The 18649-nt window shown below is 42.7% G+C and overlaps 1 protein-coding gene across 5 annotated transcripts in view; it reads left to right on the top strand.

The window, feature by feature from the left end:
• Positions 1 to 18649, top strand: part of SORCS1 (sortilin related VPS10 domain containing receptor 1) — a 507304-nt gene that overhangs the window by 391436 nt on the left and 97219 nt on the right. For all 5 annotated transcript variants that reach the window (XM_032312692.1, XM_032312691.1, XM_032312688.1 and 2 more), the window contains exons 9-10: positions 3897 to 4076; positions 12339 to 12485. In XM_032312692.1, coding sequence (XP_032168583.1) covers positions 3897 to 4076; positions 12339 to 12485 — 327 coding nt within the window. The remainder of the gene's footprint in view (positions 1 to 3896; positions 4077 to 12338; positions 12486 to 18649) is intronic.

Here is an 18649-nt window from a genome sequence, read left to right as displayed (position 1 = left end):
CAAACCAGCACTTTCATGTTAAAATTTTCTGTAATCATCCACTGCCATTGTATCCGCTCTTGAAAGACCATGGTTCCCCTGAGCTGTGTTTAAAAATAATAATAATAATAATAATAATAATAATAACAACATAATGGTAATGGTGACCGGAGAAGGGAATGGAGAGACTTTAATGTGGCTGCTGCTATTAAAAGCATGAGGCCCCCCCAGACTGGGAGACATGGTGATGGTTTCCCTTAACTTACTTGGAGCTCATTCTGAGCTACTCAAGGGAGATGAATGAGGCAATACATATGAAAGTGCTTTGAGCATGTTAGAGGACAGATACTCTATAAAAGCAAGGTAATGTTATTATCAGTATGGATCTGCTGTCTGTGTGGTGGGGGAGGGATGGCATGAGGCGTGGGTGGGGTGCGGGTCGGCAGCAGGAGGCCCAGATCTGCCGCTAACCTGCTTCGGACTGACTTATCAATTTCTATTTCCCTGTGTTTTGTTTGTTCTTTCGTTGTTACTTTTTTAAAATAAGAAAAATGTTAACTCTGAATAAAATGTCCTCGGAGGTGCCTCTCAAAAATTTGGTTCTATGACCAAAGAAGCTTAAGAAAAAAATAAACTCCATTCTATGCCCCTCGCCTCGAGAGTAGCGGTAGGTCACTGGTGTTGAAAGCTCTAGGATGTCCTGTAAACAACAACAACAACATGTAATTCAGCATTAATCAAAACACTTTACAAAGGCATCCATTTAAAAAAATAGTTTATTAGAGTCCATCAATGCTGGTGTCCAATGGAACAGATTTTGGGAAACACTCTAGCAGAAGATCTCAAAGGTCACTTCTTGTTCTGAAATTTTGTGTCTCAGTAAAAGTATTGAACATGAAGTGCCACTTTATGTAGAAAGAGCATATTCTCCTGATAGAGGAGAATGTAGACAAGAAAAGAAAGATGACATTTAAATATGTCAGACCTTTCAATTAAGATATCTGAGACCAACTTTTTTTTTTTTTTTTTTTAAGTCTCTTCAATGTAATTGGGTTATACGGAGGGAGAAAGATCCGATCTTGGCCCCATCTAGAGATGGCCCTTTGAATCTGATGTTACTCGACTAGTTCTCTTGGTGACCTTGAAGCACTGTGTTTTAGTTGTGAATCTACAAAATAAAGATTTGCATGAGTTGGGATGATATAGTTGATGTATCTAGCCCCTCGCATTTATTACCAAGATGTTTGTGATGACCCAGACTTCAGAGGTTCCCCAGTGCACAAATTCACTCCCAAGGCACAGAGGTGGGTAAGTAATTACGTGAGGGTCAGATCTGTGCTTAAGTGTTTTAACTTGAATTCAGGGAGGATGCTGCATCCTGATAATGAGGGAGTGTGAATTGGGAGTAGTTATGTAAGGCTTCCAAATGGCTAAATAAGGATTTGGGAGGGCAAAGAACTAGGAAGTGGGGAGCCATAGAATGTTTGGCCCTCAGTGGTTGAATAGCCCTTGGGCTAATTTCCATAGCTAATCCCCTCCATTAGAAAGAAGCAAAATACTTGCACGAACCACTTTTTATTAAGTATACTAGTTAGCCCCCAAACATTTGCAACAAACAGAAAGGCCAAATCAACCTCGCTTCATCAGCAAAGGGGATTTAAGCACTTGCGTCACTGAAAATAGCTAGTATACGTGGGACAGATGCTGTGTGCCAGGCACTGTTCTAAGTGCTTAGCACTTAGTAGCTGATGTAATCCTCACAACTCCAGGGAGGGCATGCTAAAATCTCTGTTCCATAGGTAGAAATTCTCAGGCACGGAGTTTGGTTTACACAGCTAAGTTACAGAGGGAGGATCTGAACTCAAGTAGTTTTATTTCAAAGCCCATTCTTTTAACCATTTCGTTTTACTCTCTGCTAGAGTAGATCCTCTCTAACTGAAAGGTTTACAGATAAGGAAGGCTTCTTAGTTATCCCCAGTCAAAGACTCAAAGACTTTCACACAATGTGGCCTCTCTCTCTTCCCTTTTGAGCCTATTTTCTTCAGGACTGGGTTCATCCCTTAGCTTCCCTCCAAGATATGCCTCCATCAGATCGAGACTTTTTTTTTTTTTTAATTTTTGATAATCCCAGTGTCATTCTAGAATTGTGTCTTATTGACTTTGTGTTGCCTACCCATCACTGATCTAACCACTGTGGTCGGGGACATTGAATATCCTGAATGGTAGGCCAACAAGGTCTTTTCTGGTGCTAAGGGTAAAAGAAAGTAACAAAGACTAAGTACAGGGAGGAAATTTGTCTGAGAGTGATAAGGGTGTTTTTCAAAGAACATCAACTCCAGTTATCAGAAGAAATGGAAATAGACATTTGGCTGGTATAAGCAATGGCCAACTTGCATACCAAACTTAAGTTTGCATTATTGATCCACGTTGAATTGATCCACATTGAATTAATGGGATTCATTTTTGGCCTCCCACTCTGTATTTTTTATATTAAAACATTACCAAACTCTAGAATATGACATGTGAGACCCAAGTAGGGGTGAGAAAGATGAAACTCTGTGGGTAAAGTCTTCTTCCTTCTGGGAGCATCAGAGTTCACTGTGGTCATGGTAAAGGAAGGAGAGACTCATCCCTATATGTTTAGAGAGGGTCCAAGCTGAACTGCTAATCATTTGGTGGAAAGAACATGGGCATATATTCCAAGGAGAAATTTAGATTAGGAGTTAGGTAGAACTCTCTAGCACTGAAATTCTTACCAGAGAAGACTGGAAGTTCTCTGGAAGTTTTTCAAGGATGGAGGAAGATCCATCTGGGAAGATCTCAGTAGTAAGCAACACAAGGCCAAGAATCTTCCCATACTGTTCTTCAGTCTTTTTGCTTATTTGTAATTCTGTTTTTTTGTTTTGTTTTCATTTTTAGTTTTTGAAAGTTACACCACTTTTGAAAGCTACTGCCTTTACTCAAGGCAGTAGACAGCTGCCAAGAGCTTATGCACAGAAGACAGCAAGCCCTGGTCTGTGCCAACCTCCCCTGAACATCCACTTCTCTGGAGTTCTGAATGGGGAAGAAAGATTTGGAATTCCCACCCCAGGGACATCTGCTCCCTGCCTCCACATTACCTTTGCCTTTGTTTTTTTCTTCCAGGACTACCAGAGTCTGAAAACAGGCTACTTCTTTCCTCTCTCGCTTAAGGTTTCCTGCTGAATTTCTCAGAGTTAAGGGTTTAGATAAATTGCTGAGTCCTTGAACAGTCATTGACGTGAAGATGAGTGCTTTGGGGTTCTCAGGTGACTGTTTTCCACGGCGACTTCTGGGAGTTGCTGAGCCTTAGGGAGTGTTTGTCAAATTTTAATGTGCATATGAACTGCTCAGATTTTATTTAAATACAGATTTTTGATTCAGTAAGTGAGGCCTGAGATTCTGTGTATCTGACAAGCTCGCAGGTGATGCCAACACTGGCGGTTCATGGACCATGCTGAGAGAAGCAGGGCTTGTCTATTTTCTCTCTGTCTCTTGAACCTTCCCTCATATTTGGCCCACATATGCCTTCTGAACATATACCATGTTTGTGCCTGGCAAGTATATCAGGATGATTGATTCTCCAAAGATATGCATATTTGAGAAAGTCTTCTTCAATTATCTAATGAGGTGATTAAATTATAAGCAAGCTACCAAGCATCTCTCTGCCCTATTTTCTCATGACCTCCCTGCCTAACCCCACAGATGACAAAGGAAATGGTTAACATTTGCCTAATTAACGATTACTTCACAAATATACAAAGGGAAAATTTTTATCTTCCATGACAGTGCCTAAGAGCCTATTCTGGTATCCTTCATGGGATTCCGCTCTCTTTGGACACATGCCATGTTCACTAGAAGCGCCTTCATCCTTCTTACTTCTCTGTGTCTTTCTTCAGGACATGCATGTCATCAGCACGGATGAGAATCAAGTGTTTGCAGCGGTTCAAGAATGGAACCAGAATGACACCTACAATCTCTATATCTCGGACACCCGGGGGGTCTATTTTACATTGGCCTTGGAGAACGTTCAGAGCAGCAGGGGTCCAGAGGGCAACATCATGATCGACCTCTATGAGGTATGTCACAAGGCATGTGTAGTCCTGAGCCACGGCAGTGCCTGGCCTGTGGGTGAGGGCCCACGGTTGGCTGTGGCCTCCATCATTTTAATTCCTAGTTCCTTACATGGCCTCATTTCGTTTGGGAGAGGGGAGGATTTGTAGAACATTTTGACTGGTTAATCTGCATTCCACCCAACGCCTCTCTAGGAATCCTGTCTTGGTGAAGTCCACAGTCCATGAAGTCTCAGGGGCCCTGGAGAGAGTGTCTGGGGAAGCAGTCAAACAGTTGAAAGGTTTGAACAAGAATGATCCTAATATGAAATTTGAAAATAATCTTGAAGGGCAAACAAGGTGTCGGAGTTTGAGCAGAGGGGCAGTGGCATCCTCCTCTTCTCTCTGATGAACTAACGAGGGGGTATCTTTGCGTTGAACTAGAAGGTACTACCATTGGACCTGAATATCTTTCTGACCTGGTAACTTCCACTATTTGCCATCTCCTCAAGGACCTGTGAGTGAGACAAAGTGATAGATAAGTCTTTCTCTCCTAAATGGGAAGGGGGAGGCAGAGACCAAAAAAATAAATAAATAAATAAATAAGTTTACCTCATTTCCCTAAAACAACTCTGGCCCTTTGTTTCTCAAAATGATTAGGGCACAAAAGAAAATCCTATACGTTCAATCATTTAGCTTTCATAGCAAATAACAACACTTGAATGCTATTGAAAGCATGGCTAGGTAGAAAGCATGCTGTTATTTGGGGATGGATTTTAGCCACTTGTCAGTCTACTTTTGCACCATGAGGATTTATAATGGGTTATAATGAGCTGTTGCAAAATGTATTCAGAATTTGGGAAGTACTCATTTATCTGTATCCTATCTGAAACAACAACAACAAAAAAGAAATTCTGAACCCAATTCAAATACATATATAGTCATAATGATGCTGTCTTTTGATTGAGTACAAGTTCATAGAGTCAAGAGATTTGTTTGTATAATGAGAAGCAAGGGAATGATATCCAGTATATCAAAGAAAAAAACCAATTTCATTTAACAAATTAAAACCTATCATTGTAATTCCTTTTAATGCTGTCTACCCCCTTTCTCCTTTAAGAGCTCTCCGGGATTTTCTTCTAGTATCTAAACTTCTCTGTATGTATAAAGCCATATTAATGAACTTATATACCCCATTCAGAGCCCAAACCAGCATGAGACATAGTGTGTATATATTTGGAAAAACGCACTGCAGACTTATTTACACATTCACAAGGTTTTTCCACTCTTTTCCTGCTTATGTTCCAGATAAATATAGTAGTATCATATATCTCAGCCTCGAACGGAACATGTATTCTGGAAAACATTTACATATTCTGGTGATTTAGTTTCAAATTCATGTTGGATAAAATTGTGATTTAAAGTATAAATTTTAGAGCCAGGCTGCCTGGATTTAAATCCTAGCTATACCACATGTATGAATTCTAGAGGAAAAGCCAAGAACTTCCAAGCCTCAGTTTTCTTATTTAAAATATGGAGCTATATACATGGTACCTACTTGATAGAATTTCTGGGGATTACTAAATTAATCTTCTTACTGTATATACTATGAACAGTGCAAAAAATCTATCAATGCTCAACAAATTATAGATAGCATAACTAATATTATATTCCAATGAGATTAAGCCCCAATACGATGTTCTGTTCTTACCACTCTTAAAATCTTCCCTCGTTGTTTAAATATCCAACACTTTCGGATCCTTGTTTCTTCCCATATTGCTCTTAGCACGGCCATAGGATGTTGCTTAACACCAACCAGTCATCTTCCTATAAACAAGTATAAATTGCCATATTTCTTTCCTTATTTGTAAATGTCATGCAAACATTTAAATTGTAAGTGTGTTTTGTTGAAATGCCATGCATTTTCATGGCTGATTCCAGCACTTGCCATGGAAATATCTAGCTTCAAGAGTCTGATAAGAAGTCAAAGCAGCTGCCTCAGATCAGTCACCCAGTTTGCTTCCCTGGCCTTGACTTTGTCCTTGTTCTCCCAAAAACATTTTCTCATTTTTGGGTTGCATTTTTTCATTTCTGTTTAACTTCTCCCTCTTTTCGAGCATTGTGGGAGACTTTTTTTTTTTTTTTTCTGGGATAAATTGTGTTTTCTGCCAAAACAGAGACCATTCTAATTGGTCCCTTGATGACGGAAAAGATGACAGATTTGGACAGGAACGAGTTTGCAGTGTTCAGTTATTTACACCCGTTTTCATGAAGTGTTTTCTGAATTCAGATATTGCTAACAGGTATGCAACGAGAAGAGGAAACGGTGACTTCTGGACATGGCAGATCATTTCTTGGTTAATCCTTGTGTTTCCCTTTTGTGTCTCTCTCATGGTTGCCTGTCCGTAGGGAAACTGCTGACTCTTATTATCATCACTGTGAGCAGTGGTGTGACTGCATTATGTAAAGGTGTTTTGCATCCTGGGGCCCGGGAGGATGAGTCTTTGGTTTTATTAGCCTGACAGTTCGCAGCAACTTGAATTGAAATGGATGTGATCAGAATGGTGGTGCCGTATCTGCTGATTACCTAGATAGAAAGAATATTGGCTGACATGGAACCTGGCGCAAATGTTCCTTAAATCTGATTGTTCTGGCTAGCAGGAAGCTGAAAACCATCCAGCATGAATTTCCCAGTAGAATTGCGATGAACGTTGAGTGCTTAGAGATAAATGAAAAGTAAGAAAATCCATAAATGAATTAATAAGGAGCAGAGATGAGCCACATATGAAGTAGGGGTGACAAAGATAGAATATATGGAGTGCACGGCTGCTCACATTTGGGGGTGACTGAGGAGGATGGTGTGAGTTTTTTGCTTGTATGTTTCTCCATGTCAATGACCTGCCATTCTTGTGTGTTCTTTAAGGTATTTTAGCAAAGGCAAACTGATAATGTGTAACAGTTTGAGTCTGCATGTCAAGATATGTACTGTTGATGAGTCTGTGTGGGAAAGGCAGAAGGAAGCACATTTCTCTTAAATTCAATAATTTTGTTCACATACACACATTGGAACCTTATAATAAATGTGGCTCTCTCTGCCCTGGAGATACATGTATGCATGTGATGACATAGGGAAATATTAGGGACAGAATGTTGGCTGACCATCTTGCATGGTTTAATCATTGAAATACCAGAATATTCCTTCAGTGTCAGTTGACCATCATGAACCACACTCAGAAGAGTCATGGCGGGAAAGTTGGACACAGAGCAAAAATGTTGAATAGTGATTTTGTCAATGAAAGGTCATAATAACAACAGATAATATTTCATGTGCCAGTATATGCCAGGCACTGTGTAAAGAACCTTCCATAATTATTTCATTCATTCCATATATTAATTTTATGATGCTGTGACTATCATTACTTCCACTTTAAACATAGGTAAATGGAGGCAGAAAATGCTATCATTTTTGCAAGATTACGAAGCTAGCTAAGTGGGAGAATTAGGATGTGAGTCCTAGAGTATGCAGAACTTTTAACAAACTATTTGTGTCTCTGGAAGGATTTGCACTTGTATTTGATTGTGGCCCAGCCATAACCTTTAGACTGAAAGTCATTAAAGGGTAGGATAAGCAGCATTAGACTTTATCTAGAAGTAGAGGAAAGCAGACAAGCAAAAGAAAACAGTCTTGGGAAAAAGCCAACAGAAGCAGAATCCACAAATGATAGCTCTGGACCTTTTCGCCTCCTTCTGACCCAGGTCCTGAGTCCGCAGTTATAGCTAAATTCAGGCAGTGCTGTCGTTGTGCCTCCCAATTTTGTCCGGTGGATGTGTTTCCGTAAGAGACGCCTAGAAACAAGCGTCCTAAAATTCTGTCATCCCTGAATAGCACAAATGCCCCAGTGGCATCACGTGGGATAGGAAACAGAAGACAGCATGCCTGATGGCCGCCAGAGCAAAGGAGACAGGATGAATGTGTCTGAGACGCGTGATTCCTGATGTTTTCGTCTGGTGTGGATGATGAGAGGGGGGTCTGACAGCTTTGGAAAATATCCTCCCTCCTCTGGGAAGGGAATATTAATTAATGATGATGAAGAGCGCTTTGGCTTAATGGACAATGACAGTTCACCCCAGCCAAGTGGAAAGGGTCGTGTTGGGAGTGAAGCCACCTGGCTGGCAAATTTGGGACGCACAGAATGTGTGCATGACTGAGCACAGTGGGCAGCATGAGGAAGACATACCGACGAGCCGTGCTTGTTCTTTGGCACATGCTGTGTCTTCTGCACGGACGAGTGCCGCCTCTTTGAAAGAGAAAGCTCAACAGTTGTGCTGATGCGCTTAGACCTTGATTTCTTGGGGAAAGGTGCCTCGTACAATCCAGCGTAGGAGGTAGAGAAGAAAAATGCTCTCCCTTCCCGGGCTTATTTCTTACAGGACACAGAATGTGCTAATTATACTTAAGGCTACTCTCTCCTTAGGAGAGGAGTGCTGCCTGGTCAAGTCAGTAGGGAAGAAAAGAAACTGGGGCATTTTGGTGGGGAGCGGGCTCCTTGATTACAAAGTCACCCCTGGACTTTCTCCCTCTGAGTATATGTTTCTCCTGGCTGCAACCCTCTCTTTAGAGCAGAAAAACAGCTTATGTCCAAAGCGCAAAGCAATGATGGTCACAGATACGTTCTCTTTCTTGCCACGCTTGTTGATTCATAATTTTTATTCTCTTCAGATTTTGACACCTTGCATTTGTAGTTGAAGTCTGAGACCAAGAGGACGGGAGGGGTCATCTCCCAATGGGCAGTAGAGTCAGAAACCAGCAGTAACTCTTGTTCACGGGTCTTCCCAGTTTAGCCTCTGTGTGGAGCCCGTGAATGAAAGATTGGGCTAGACTAGAACCATCTAGAGGTGCCATCCAAAAAACCAAGGAAGTAGGCAGGTAGAGACATATCAGTGTGTTATCCAAGGGGGTGGGAGATAGCCTGTATGAACCAGCGGAGTGAGATAGGAGAAGGAAGGCAGCGCCCTGACTCCATCACCCGGCGGCACAGTAAGTGTGCAGATGGGCTTTGTGGTGGCCTGAGGTTTGAGCTGTAGAACTTCTTATTTAAAGCCTCATCAAAATGGCGTTTTGGCTCCTAGGAGATCAGAGAATAAGAAATAATAACTAATTACCTTTGAGACTTCCGGTATCACACTCGCCCTATGAGCCGCAAAGAAACATAAGTAGCTTCTCAACTCACTCAGCATTTTTAAGCAGAATTCAGAAAGGTAAGTAAGGTAGCAGGTCTTTCCCCCAAAGGAAGACGGAATCCATGATGTGTGATGTGTCATTCCCACAGGAATATCCTCGTCAGAAACTGTGTTCACGGGAAGGCATGTCTTCATCGAGGGTAGTACTTTTCCCCATCCTGTGCCATCCCTCAGCGCCACCCATGCCACACAAATAAACACATGCTATGAACACTGAAGTTGTCTGGCAACATAAACCTGTCCTCCCTATCCTGAATGGAACCCCAGACCTTATACACACATATGCACATACATATACACACAAGTACACACACAATCCGTATTCTGGGCACTGACACTGCTTCCTTAATTTCCAAAGTGACATCCAAAGTAAGAGGCTAGAGGTTCCAAGAAATAGAAGTTGAAACCTCACAAAAGAGCCCCTTAGGAAAGTGCCTTATGCCTAGAGGGGCACCAAGACACCCAGAAAGACAGACTTCTCGGGCTTAGAGCAAAATGAGCAGTGAATGGTACCAGAAACCGAAACGTCAGGGTGACCATCTCGGCAGGGCAGACCAAGGCAAGAAAAGTAAAAAGACACGACAAATGGGATTTTCACAGATTAAGCACGTTGGCCACAAGAAGAGAATAAGCAGAGCCACTCCAGCTCCATCCCCTGTTGTCACGGATTACCTCTGCTTTGGCAAGTTTTTATTCCTCAAGATAAACCAGAAGGCCAGGCTGCCAAAGATGAATTACAAAGCATAGCTCTCCACTCAAGTGGCATTTGATAATGCCAAGCAGTCGGGGGCCAATAAAGTCACCGCTTCTGCAAATCAAATGAACCTGTTCCTAAACACGTAGAACCCTGCTCTGACACTCTCGCCAAAAGAGGGCGAGGGCAGGAAGGAAAATGGGCAATGAAACTACAGGAATAGGTAATCATTTCATTCTCTCTGTACTTACTGTAACCTCGAGTGTCGAGTGGTTAAGGCAGCATTGTTTCTCATGGAGGAGGACGCTACGGAGAGGAAACGAGCGTGACTTGTGAGAATTCTGCTTCATGAAATTTCATTTTTAAAGAACTGGCAGTTTAGTCATATTTAAATATGTAACAGCCTCTGGAACATATGCAAAACCAATATGGGGTTCCCTGGTGGGCAGTCCTTATGGAGCTGGGATAGTGAGTAATTGACGACTATCGGTAATTAACATACCAGTATCGGGAAGTGCCCTGCTCCTGGAATTTATGCCTTCCACATTTGTCGAGGATCAACAATGCATAAGGAACTGTCTGCTTGCTGTCGATTGCCCAAAATGAGGCTTGTTTTCCTAAGTAGTATTTATCTGCTTAACAAACTTGTCGTTCCAAAGGAATACGAAGTTGGCCCAACTCTAAATTATCCCATATGCCGCATTGGCAGGTACAAACGAATGAGGCTTGACTGTGTCAGAAGCCAAGGTAACATGTACATATTCTGTTGCTCAAAACCCAGCCACTTCGTGTTGAGAAATTCAGAGCTGTATTTGTAAAAGCACACTGTACGTCAGATGGATTTGAGTGTGAACTCCAGCTCTCTGTTATCGTCAGCAATGAAGTTTGGTCTACACATTGGTTTCTTCGTCCATAGAATCTGGGCTATAGCTGTGAGACAGTTTTGTAGTGAATAGAAGCGGTTCAGTGTATAAAGCATTGTGCAGAGTCCTGGGTGAATGGCACGGATTCATGCTATTTTTTCCCTCTTCTGCTTAAAGATTTTCATATTCTCCTGTAAAGCGCCTGAGATAAGTGGGTTCACATATGCTTATTAGCTTGTCCACTTACTCCCTATCTGAGCTCCACAAAGCCACTCAGTCCAAGTTTCTGTTTTTCTTATCTTCAAAATGCGGCTGCTGGTAATTCTATCTCACAGTTCCCGTGAGCATTACATGGGATGACCTGCGCTGTTGCACATATTCAGACCCTGCTGTCCCCAGCCCTCAGTCTTCCTGGGTTGTCACAATTCCAAATAGGGTAAAGTGGGTATGAATGCATTGAATACACTTGAAGGTGCTTGAAAAATATGGTGCGCAACTCAGGATTCGTGATCACGTGGCTTTACCAACTTAGCAATTTGAGTATTTTTCCTCAAGTGTATAAGAGAGAAGGCAATCATATCATCGGAGCCAAGTAATTAAGAAGGACCATTTATAGTGGGAACAGGCATGATAGCAGTGGAGGTGGGGATGACTTCACAACTTCGGGAAACCACTGCTGCTTTAGGTTTAAAAGCTCTGGGTGTGTGTGTGTGTGTGTGTATGTGTGTGTGTGTGTATTTTTATTTTTATTTTATCAAAAGCTGTTCTCTGTTGTTCAGTATATTTCAGCGGCTTAATAGAGCCATCTTTTTAGAGTACAAAAAAGCGGGGGAACAATAGCAATTGGATCCTGAGCTTTAAACTGAACTTTGCCGATTGCCCCAGTCTGTACACAGCTCAGTGACTTGGAGAGCTGTTAAGAGCACGGTCTGTGAAGCTATCAGTTCTGAGTTAAAATTTCAGGTCTGCCGATTACTCTCTGTATGACCTTAGGCAGCATGACCTTGGACAAATCACTTTACCTAGATGAGACTGGGTTTCCTCATGTGTGAAAACAAATAAGTTATACTTAGCCAAAAGGATTACTACAAAGATTAAATGAGATCCAGTCTTTAAGCTATGGTACTACGCCTAACATCACATTAAAGTCACCATATTTATGTATCATATACCAAGCAGCAGAACTGAAAGCATCAGATTGTAACTCTAGGAGACTGCGAGCTACCACCAACCTACCTTAGAGGAAGTAAGAAGCTTCCATCAAAATAAGACTACCACCCCCATACCATTAGGGGCAAAGATGTATTGCTCTTCTGTGCCACAGTTCAGGGAATCATTATAGTTAAGCATTACTCCCCTTTCCCTCATCCTCACCCTCTCTTTTCTCCACGTGCTTCTAGCTGAATTTGACCGTCACTTCTTTTTTTTAAAGTAAATAAATACATCCTATCTCAAATTGATGTACTTTTCAGCCATGTCCATTTTTCCCAGGTAGCAGGGATAAAGGGAATGTTCTTGGCTAACAAGAAGATTGACAACCAAGTGAAGACTTTCATCACGTACAACAAAGGCCGAGACTGGCGTTTGCTGCAGGCGCCGGACACGGATCTAAGGGGGGACCCTGTGCACTGCTTACTGGTAAGTTTTCACATTGGAGAAGAATGTTCCGCACAGTGGAGGGCTGGAAGTGGATGATATACAAGCAGATGAAGATGGTTCCAGGGCTCATTGTTCAGTCGGTGAACAAAAAGGGACAGGGCTGGGCGGGAAGGCAGGGTGTGTGGAAAAGAGTCCCTGTGCTGATTTTTGTGTGGGCCCATGACATAAGAGGGCATGAGTGGGGTCCTTGCTGACATCAAGGATTCTGAGTTGTGACCAAAGGTCTGGAGGACCTCAAATTACAGTTTTAGGGAGAGTGATTGTTTCCATGTATGGTGAGGATAGACACCCTTCCTTTCCCATGAATGGCTTGCTATATAGCCAATGATGCATAAATTCAGCTGTAGAATTGATGAACTAAAGATTTTTGTAGATGTGTTTTCCAGCGAAGGTATTTAGTCATATTTTGAGGGGAGTTTGTACCTCAAACTAGGGTAAGAACCACGGATTTAAACCCTCACTGGTACCCTTTGTAAATGTTTGGTTCATCTGAGTCTCATTCCGTAAAGCTGGGGTTGGTAAACTATATGGCCTGTCGGGCCAATATGGCCCACCACTTGTTTTTCTACATAAACCTTTACTAGAACTCAGTCTTGTTTAGTTACAGACTGACTCGCTTTTGCTCTCTATGGCAGAATGAAGTACTTAGGGCAGGGACTGTATGGTATATAAAGCCTACAGCGTTTATTATCTGGCTCTTAAAAAAAAAAAATAAGGTTTACTGATCCATCCTCTGAAGTATGAATTTCTTTTAGTTGTCTGCATTTGGACACTGAGTAGACAGATCAGCATGGTTGATATATATATGTATAGATATGATTACATGAAGATGTCCAAGACGGGGATCGCGGCTGAATCTTGACTTCAAGGAGTTTAGAGTCACCTTGGAAGAGACTAGAATGATAAATAAGAGATTGTAGGGCCACATCTCACTCCTCATAGTAGCTCTGGTGGTGCCCCGTGCTGGACACAGGAGTAAATAATGAAGGCAGAAGTGGGCGGAGATTAATTACAAAAAAGTGTACTTACGTGCTCATTTCTGTGAAACAGTTTATAATAAAGGAGAGATCAGTATGTAAACCTAGAGGGGAGATTCTTCATTTTAGTATGAAGGGTTTGGTTGTGTATACACACACACACACATGCAAACACACACACACACACACACACACACACACACACACATCAGTGTTCACAGTCTTCATACAATTCTGACTCTGATGTTACCCATGCTTAACTTGCTGTGTCCCATAAAGTCTGAACAGTCCCTTTGCGGGTTCATCTCACACCGCTGTAGGCAGGTCACCCTCCTAACTCGAGAAGATGCCGGCAGCCACGGCTTGACCTTATTAGTTGCAAAGGATATCACAGTTGTCTGTGTGCATCAGGGAAGCAGTCTAAAATTCAGCCTCCCACTCAGCTTCCACCCTTATTACTGGCAACTTACAGGGGGTAGAAAAGCCCGTTGTTATTCTAAGTGCACAAAGCCGGTGACAAAGTAAGGAAATGTGGCAGTTATTGAATGCCTCCTCTGTATAAGGCACTGTTTTGTAGCATTAAAAAAAAAACAAAAAAACAAAAAAAAACAAAAACCACAGAGCTACCTTCCTCGTTTTGTGCTTTCAAGTTGGGGTATCATGGTATTTAGCCAGAGAAGCTTGGGATGCCCAGTGCCTCGGTGCAGTCCTACATCCCACCATGCACTTTGGAGATTCAGTGCCCGTGAGAGAGAACGAACCGTCGCACCTACAGACGCTTTGTCTGTCATCCCTCCGGCATCGCAAACGGGTCCTGACAAATGCCTCTGACACAAAGCACTTAGTGCAGCACTTCCTGCTCCGCCTCCAGCCCAGTGTTAGGAAGCATTTTTTTTTTTTTTTAAAGATCGTATTTATTTATTTGAGATAGAGAGAGAGAGCATGAGCAGGAAGAGAGAAAAAGGGAGATGGAGAAGTTGACTCCCCGCGGAGCACAGAGCCCACCTTAGGACCCAGGACCCTGAGATCGTGACGTGGACTGAAGGCAGACATTTAACCAGCTGAGCCACCCAGGCACGGAGGAGGTCTTAACGCCGTGCCTCCAAAATATAAACGCGGTGTCAGCTTGCTTACCCATCTCCACTGGGACGCTCCTAATCCCAGCCACCATCATTTCTGTCCTGCTCTGCAGTGACGGGCTCCCAACTGGTCCTCCCTTCTCTACCTGGCAATCTCTTCTCCACACGGCAGCCAATGAGATCTTTTCTTTTGTAATCCAGTTTTACTGAGGTGAACCTTACATAAAAAGTACCCATTTTAAGAATATAATTTGATGAATCTTGACAAGTGTAGATACACCGATAGGACCAGTATCTCAGTCAAGATAGAACATTTCATCACCTTCAGAAATTCTTTTGTGCCCTTTTGCACTCAGTTTCCACTCCCCTGGCCCTAGACAATCACAAATCTGCTTTTCTTTACTATAGATTAGATTTATCTTTTCTCACATTTGATGTAAATAAGATCAACTTGAGCTTTAAAAATTCAGATGCCCCTCCTTTACGTGAAGTTTCTGATGACTTTCTAACCCAGGGAGAAAAAGGTTCTAGTACTTTACCACGGCCTGTGATGTCTCATAGGGCCCAACTCCTGTCTGCTCCTCCTTCCTGACGTCTGGGTTCTATCTCCCTGCTTGCTTACATAAGCTGGGAGAGGGCAGCACCTCTTTCCCTACTTTTAGCTCACTGCACTCCTTTATGTTGTGTTCACCATGATTTCTCCTAAAATGCCATTTCTGTAGTGTGGCTTTCTCTTGGCTTTCAGCTTCGTGCCTGATTACCTGAATCTCAGAGGCTTTCTTCAGCTTTCCCTAAGCTGGGACTTGGCCCAACTCTTGCTTAACTATGAGCCTTCTCATGTTCTGAAATCAGCACGTGTGCTGGTCGGGTTGTCTGTTCTGCCTCCCCCTGCCAAACCAGGAGCTGCACGAGTATAGAAACCCTGGCTGTCCTGGCCACTCCAGAGCATCTGCTCACAGATCAACCCCGTGGCGGATGTTCAGCACGTGTTGTTGTGATGGGCGTGGTTTGTCTAAAGCGATGCTTCATTGGCAGGTGGTGTTGGAGTTTCACGTCTGGGCTTGAGTGGAAGCTTTCCCTTGCCACTGACAGCCACACAGAGGGATCTATCATAATACCCCTCTCTGAAGCCCAGAAGCTCAGGTTGACCCTACAGTTAGCAAAATCAGTAGGCTCATTAAGATCCAGCGAGGATGAATTAATGGGCTCTGGATGTGTGGCACCTAGGAGTCTTTTGGCCTGCCTCCCTCATTAACCCTGTTTGATGTTAGTTTGAATCGAGTTTTAGAAAACAGGCTGAGAAAAGGAAATGACAAAGGGGGGGTGGGGCAGGGACCAGAATCACTTATAAAAATCTGCTAAAGGCACAAAATAGGAATGAAAATCTTTGAGCTACAGGAGACCCGGACCGTTAAAAACCTCCTTTAGGCTTGGGAGCTGGTGGCAGAGAGGAGATAAAAAAAAGTGCTTTTAGGTTGTGAGTACTTGGAAAGTGACAGTGTCACCGAAAGCACAGCCTAGTGATTAGAAAGGAGATTTTCCAGCAGGGCTGTTACAAATGTGGAACAAGTTCAGAATTACAGCCCCAAACGGAATGTCCCTGGTAAAATGCATTCTATAGAAATAAGACATCCAGAGTAATTTGAGGCTGTATTTTTAGGACTTTCAGACTGATTGCCCAGAGGGCTCAGCTAGGATTTCTTTTCTCTGAAGAATGCATTGTACTGTTAGATGGGGTATTACAGGTCATGGTCCACCTGCCTCCAAAGCCTCAGGATTGGGCTCCCAAGAGGCGAGATGTGAACCGAGCCTGTGACAAATCCTTTGGGTCCCCAGGGAAAGCATAGTGTTCTGTGGAGAGAGGCTGTGACTTCTTTATGCATTCAGCAGACAGTTCTCTGCTGGAGCTAGCCAGCCAGCTTCCCCAGGAAATCCTTGACCACACATCCCACTCCTGCACAAAGGCTGTGACTCTGCATGGGGTATTGGAACGGAGTGGAACTGAATCTCCAAGAGAATGCCTGAGCCCCACGAGAAAAAAGTGCACCCAGACTCAGCCTCTTGGCCCACAGCTCTCTCTCTTCTTTGCCATTGACTCTTTACTAAAAATCTAAGGATTTCTAGTTCCAACTCAGGATCATAGAGAGTGGGAGTGTGTGTGCAGGGAGTGGATCTGGAGGATACTATTTGGGACTTCAGCGGCTGCCTTATTATTTATAAAAGATGTGATTTGGCTTGTCAGTGTAATACCCAGATTAGGAGCCCTAGGGATATGAGTACCATGAAGACAAGACCTAACGGCTGTTAGTACAGAGGTTGGGGAAAAGAGAAAGTGGAATGAGAAGCTGATTGATTCTCAAATAATCTAACAGTTTTTTTAAGTTGATTTTATTCATGTTGGGGGCAGGGGGCATGTCTCTTATCAGTTGGTAACTCTCCATTGGCCATCCACAGTGCAAGAAGACAGTAGCTAGTTAATGCATCATTTAAATCCAACAGACACATGTTGGACACTAGCAATGGCCAAAGGATTTCACTGGTTAAAATGAAAAATAAAATAATATGGCAAAACATTGGGACCTTGGTTCTTTCCACAGTTTGGCAACTATGGCCATTGCCGCTGTGAACATTGGGGTACAGATGGTCCTTCTTCTCACTACATCTGTATCTTTAGGATAAATACCCAGTAGTATAATTGCAGGTTCATAGGGAAGCTCTATTTTTAATTTATTTTTTTATTATTTTTTAAATTTTTTAATAAACATATAATGTATTTTTATCCCCGGGGTACAGGTCTGTGAATCGCCAGGCTTACACATTTCACAGCACTCACCATAGCACATACCCTCCCCAATGTCCATAACCCCACCACCCTCTCCTGACCCCCTCCCCTCAGCAACCCTCAGTCTGTTTTGTAAGATTGAGTTTTTTATGGTTTGTCTCCCTCCCGATTCCATCTTCTTTCATTTTTTCTTTTCCTACCCTTCAAACCCCCCACGTTGCATCTTCGCTTCCTCATATCAGTGAGATCATATGACAGTTGTCTTTGTCTGGTTGACTTATTTCGCTAAGCCTAATACCCTCTAGCTCCATCCACGTCATCGCAAATGGCAAGATTTCATTTCTTTTGATGGCTGCATAGTATTCCATTGTATATGCCCTTCAAGAGCTGAATGGATAAAGAAGATATGGTATACACACACACACACACACACACACACAATGGAGTGCTAAGCCTCCATCAGAAAGAATGAATATCCAACTTTTGTATCGATATGGACAGGACTGGAGGAGATTATGCTGAGTGAGATAAGTCAAGCAGAGAGAGTCAGTTATATGGTTTTACTTATTTGCGGAGCATAAAGAATAACATGGAGCACATTGGGAGATGGAAAGGAGAAGTGAGTTGGGGGAAATTGGAGGGGGAGACCATGAGAGACTGTGGACTGAGAAACAAACTGAGGGTTTTGGAGGGGAGAGTGGTGGGGGGTGGGGTGAGCCTGGTGGTGGGTATTAAGGAGGGCACGTATTGTATGGAGCACTGGGTGGGGTGCATAAACAATGAATTTTGAAACACTGAAAAATAAAATAAAATAAAATAATAATAAAAAAACACAAACAAGAAAACATTGGGACCTAGATATCCACAATGGGTTTCAGGAGCCTGTGAACTCCCTGGAATTGAATACAGAACCCTGTGTGCATTTGCCTTTGAGTATTTTTTCTTGGGATAGAGCTCTTAATTGGCCTCAGATCCTCAAACTCTAAATCTGATCTTGAAAAGAGGAAAGACGAGGGATCCAGTTGCTGCTAGGCTTGACCAGCTGGTGATAGCCCTATGACTGTGTGTGAGGAAAGACACAAAGGGTAATTTCCAAACACGTACTGCGCTGCTCCCTTCATTCTCTGTAATCCGCCACGAAGTCCTGGTGGTCTCGGTGTACAGTTCCGTATTTTCTTAAATGTGGAAAGATAAGAGGAGTAGAGAGATGCCTTTGGGGCTAACTGTACTTTGACTCTACTGAATTAGAGAGAACTCTGGAAAGATGCTCAGGTATTTATGACATGGTTGGTAAAGGGAGAAAAG

Source organism: Mustela erminea, chromosome 14, assembly GCF_009829155.1.
Source record: "Mustela erminea isolate mMusErm1 chromosome 14, mMusErm1.Pri, whole genome shotgun sequence".
NCBI lineage: Eukaryota > Metazoa > Chordata > Mammalia > Carnivora > Mustelidae > Mustela > Mustela erminea.
The sequence above is the reverse complement of the archived record's forward strand: the minus strand, read 5'-3'. Positions and strand labels throughout refer to the sequence as shown.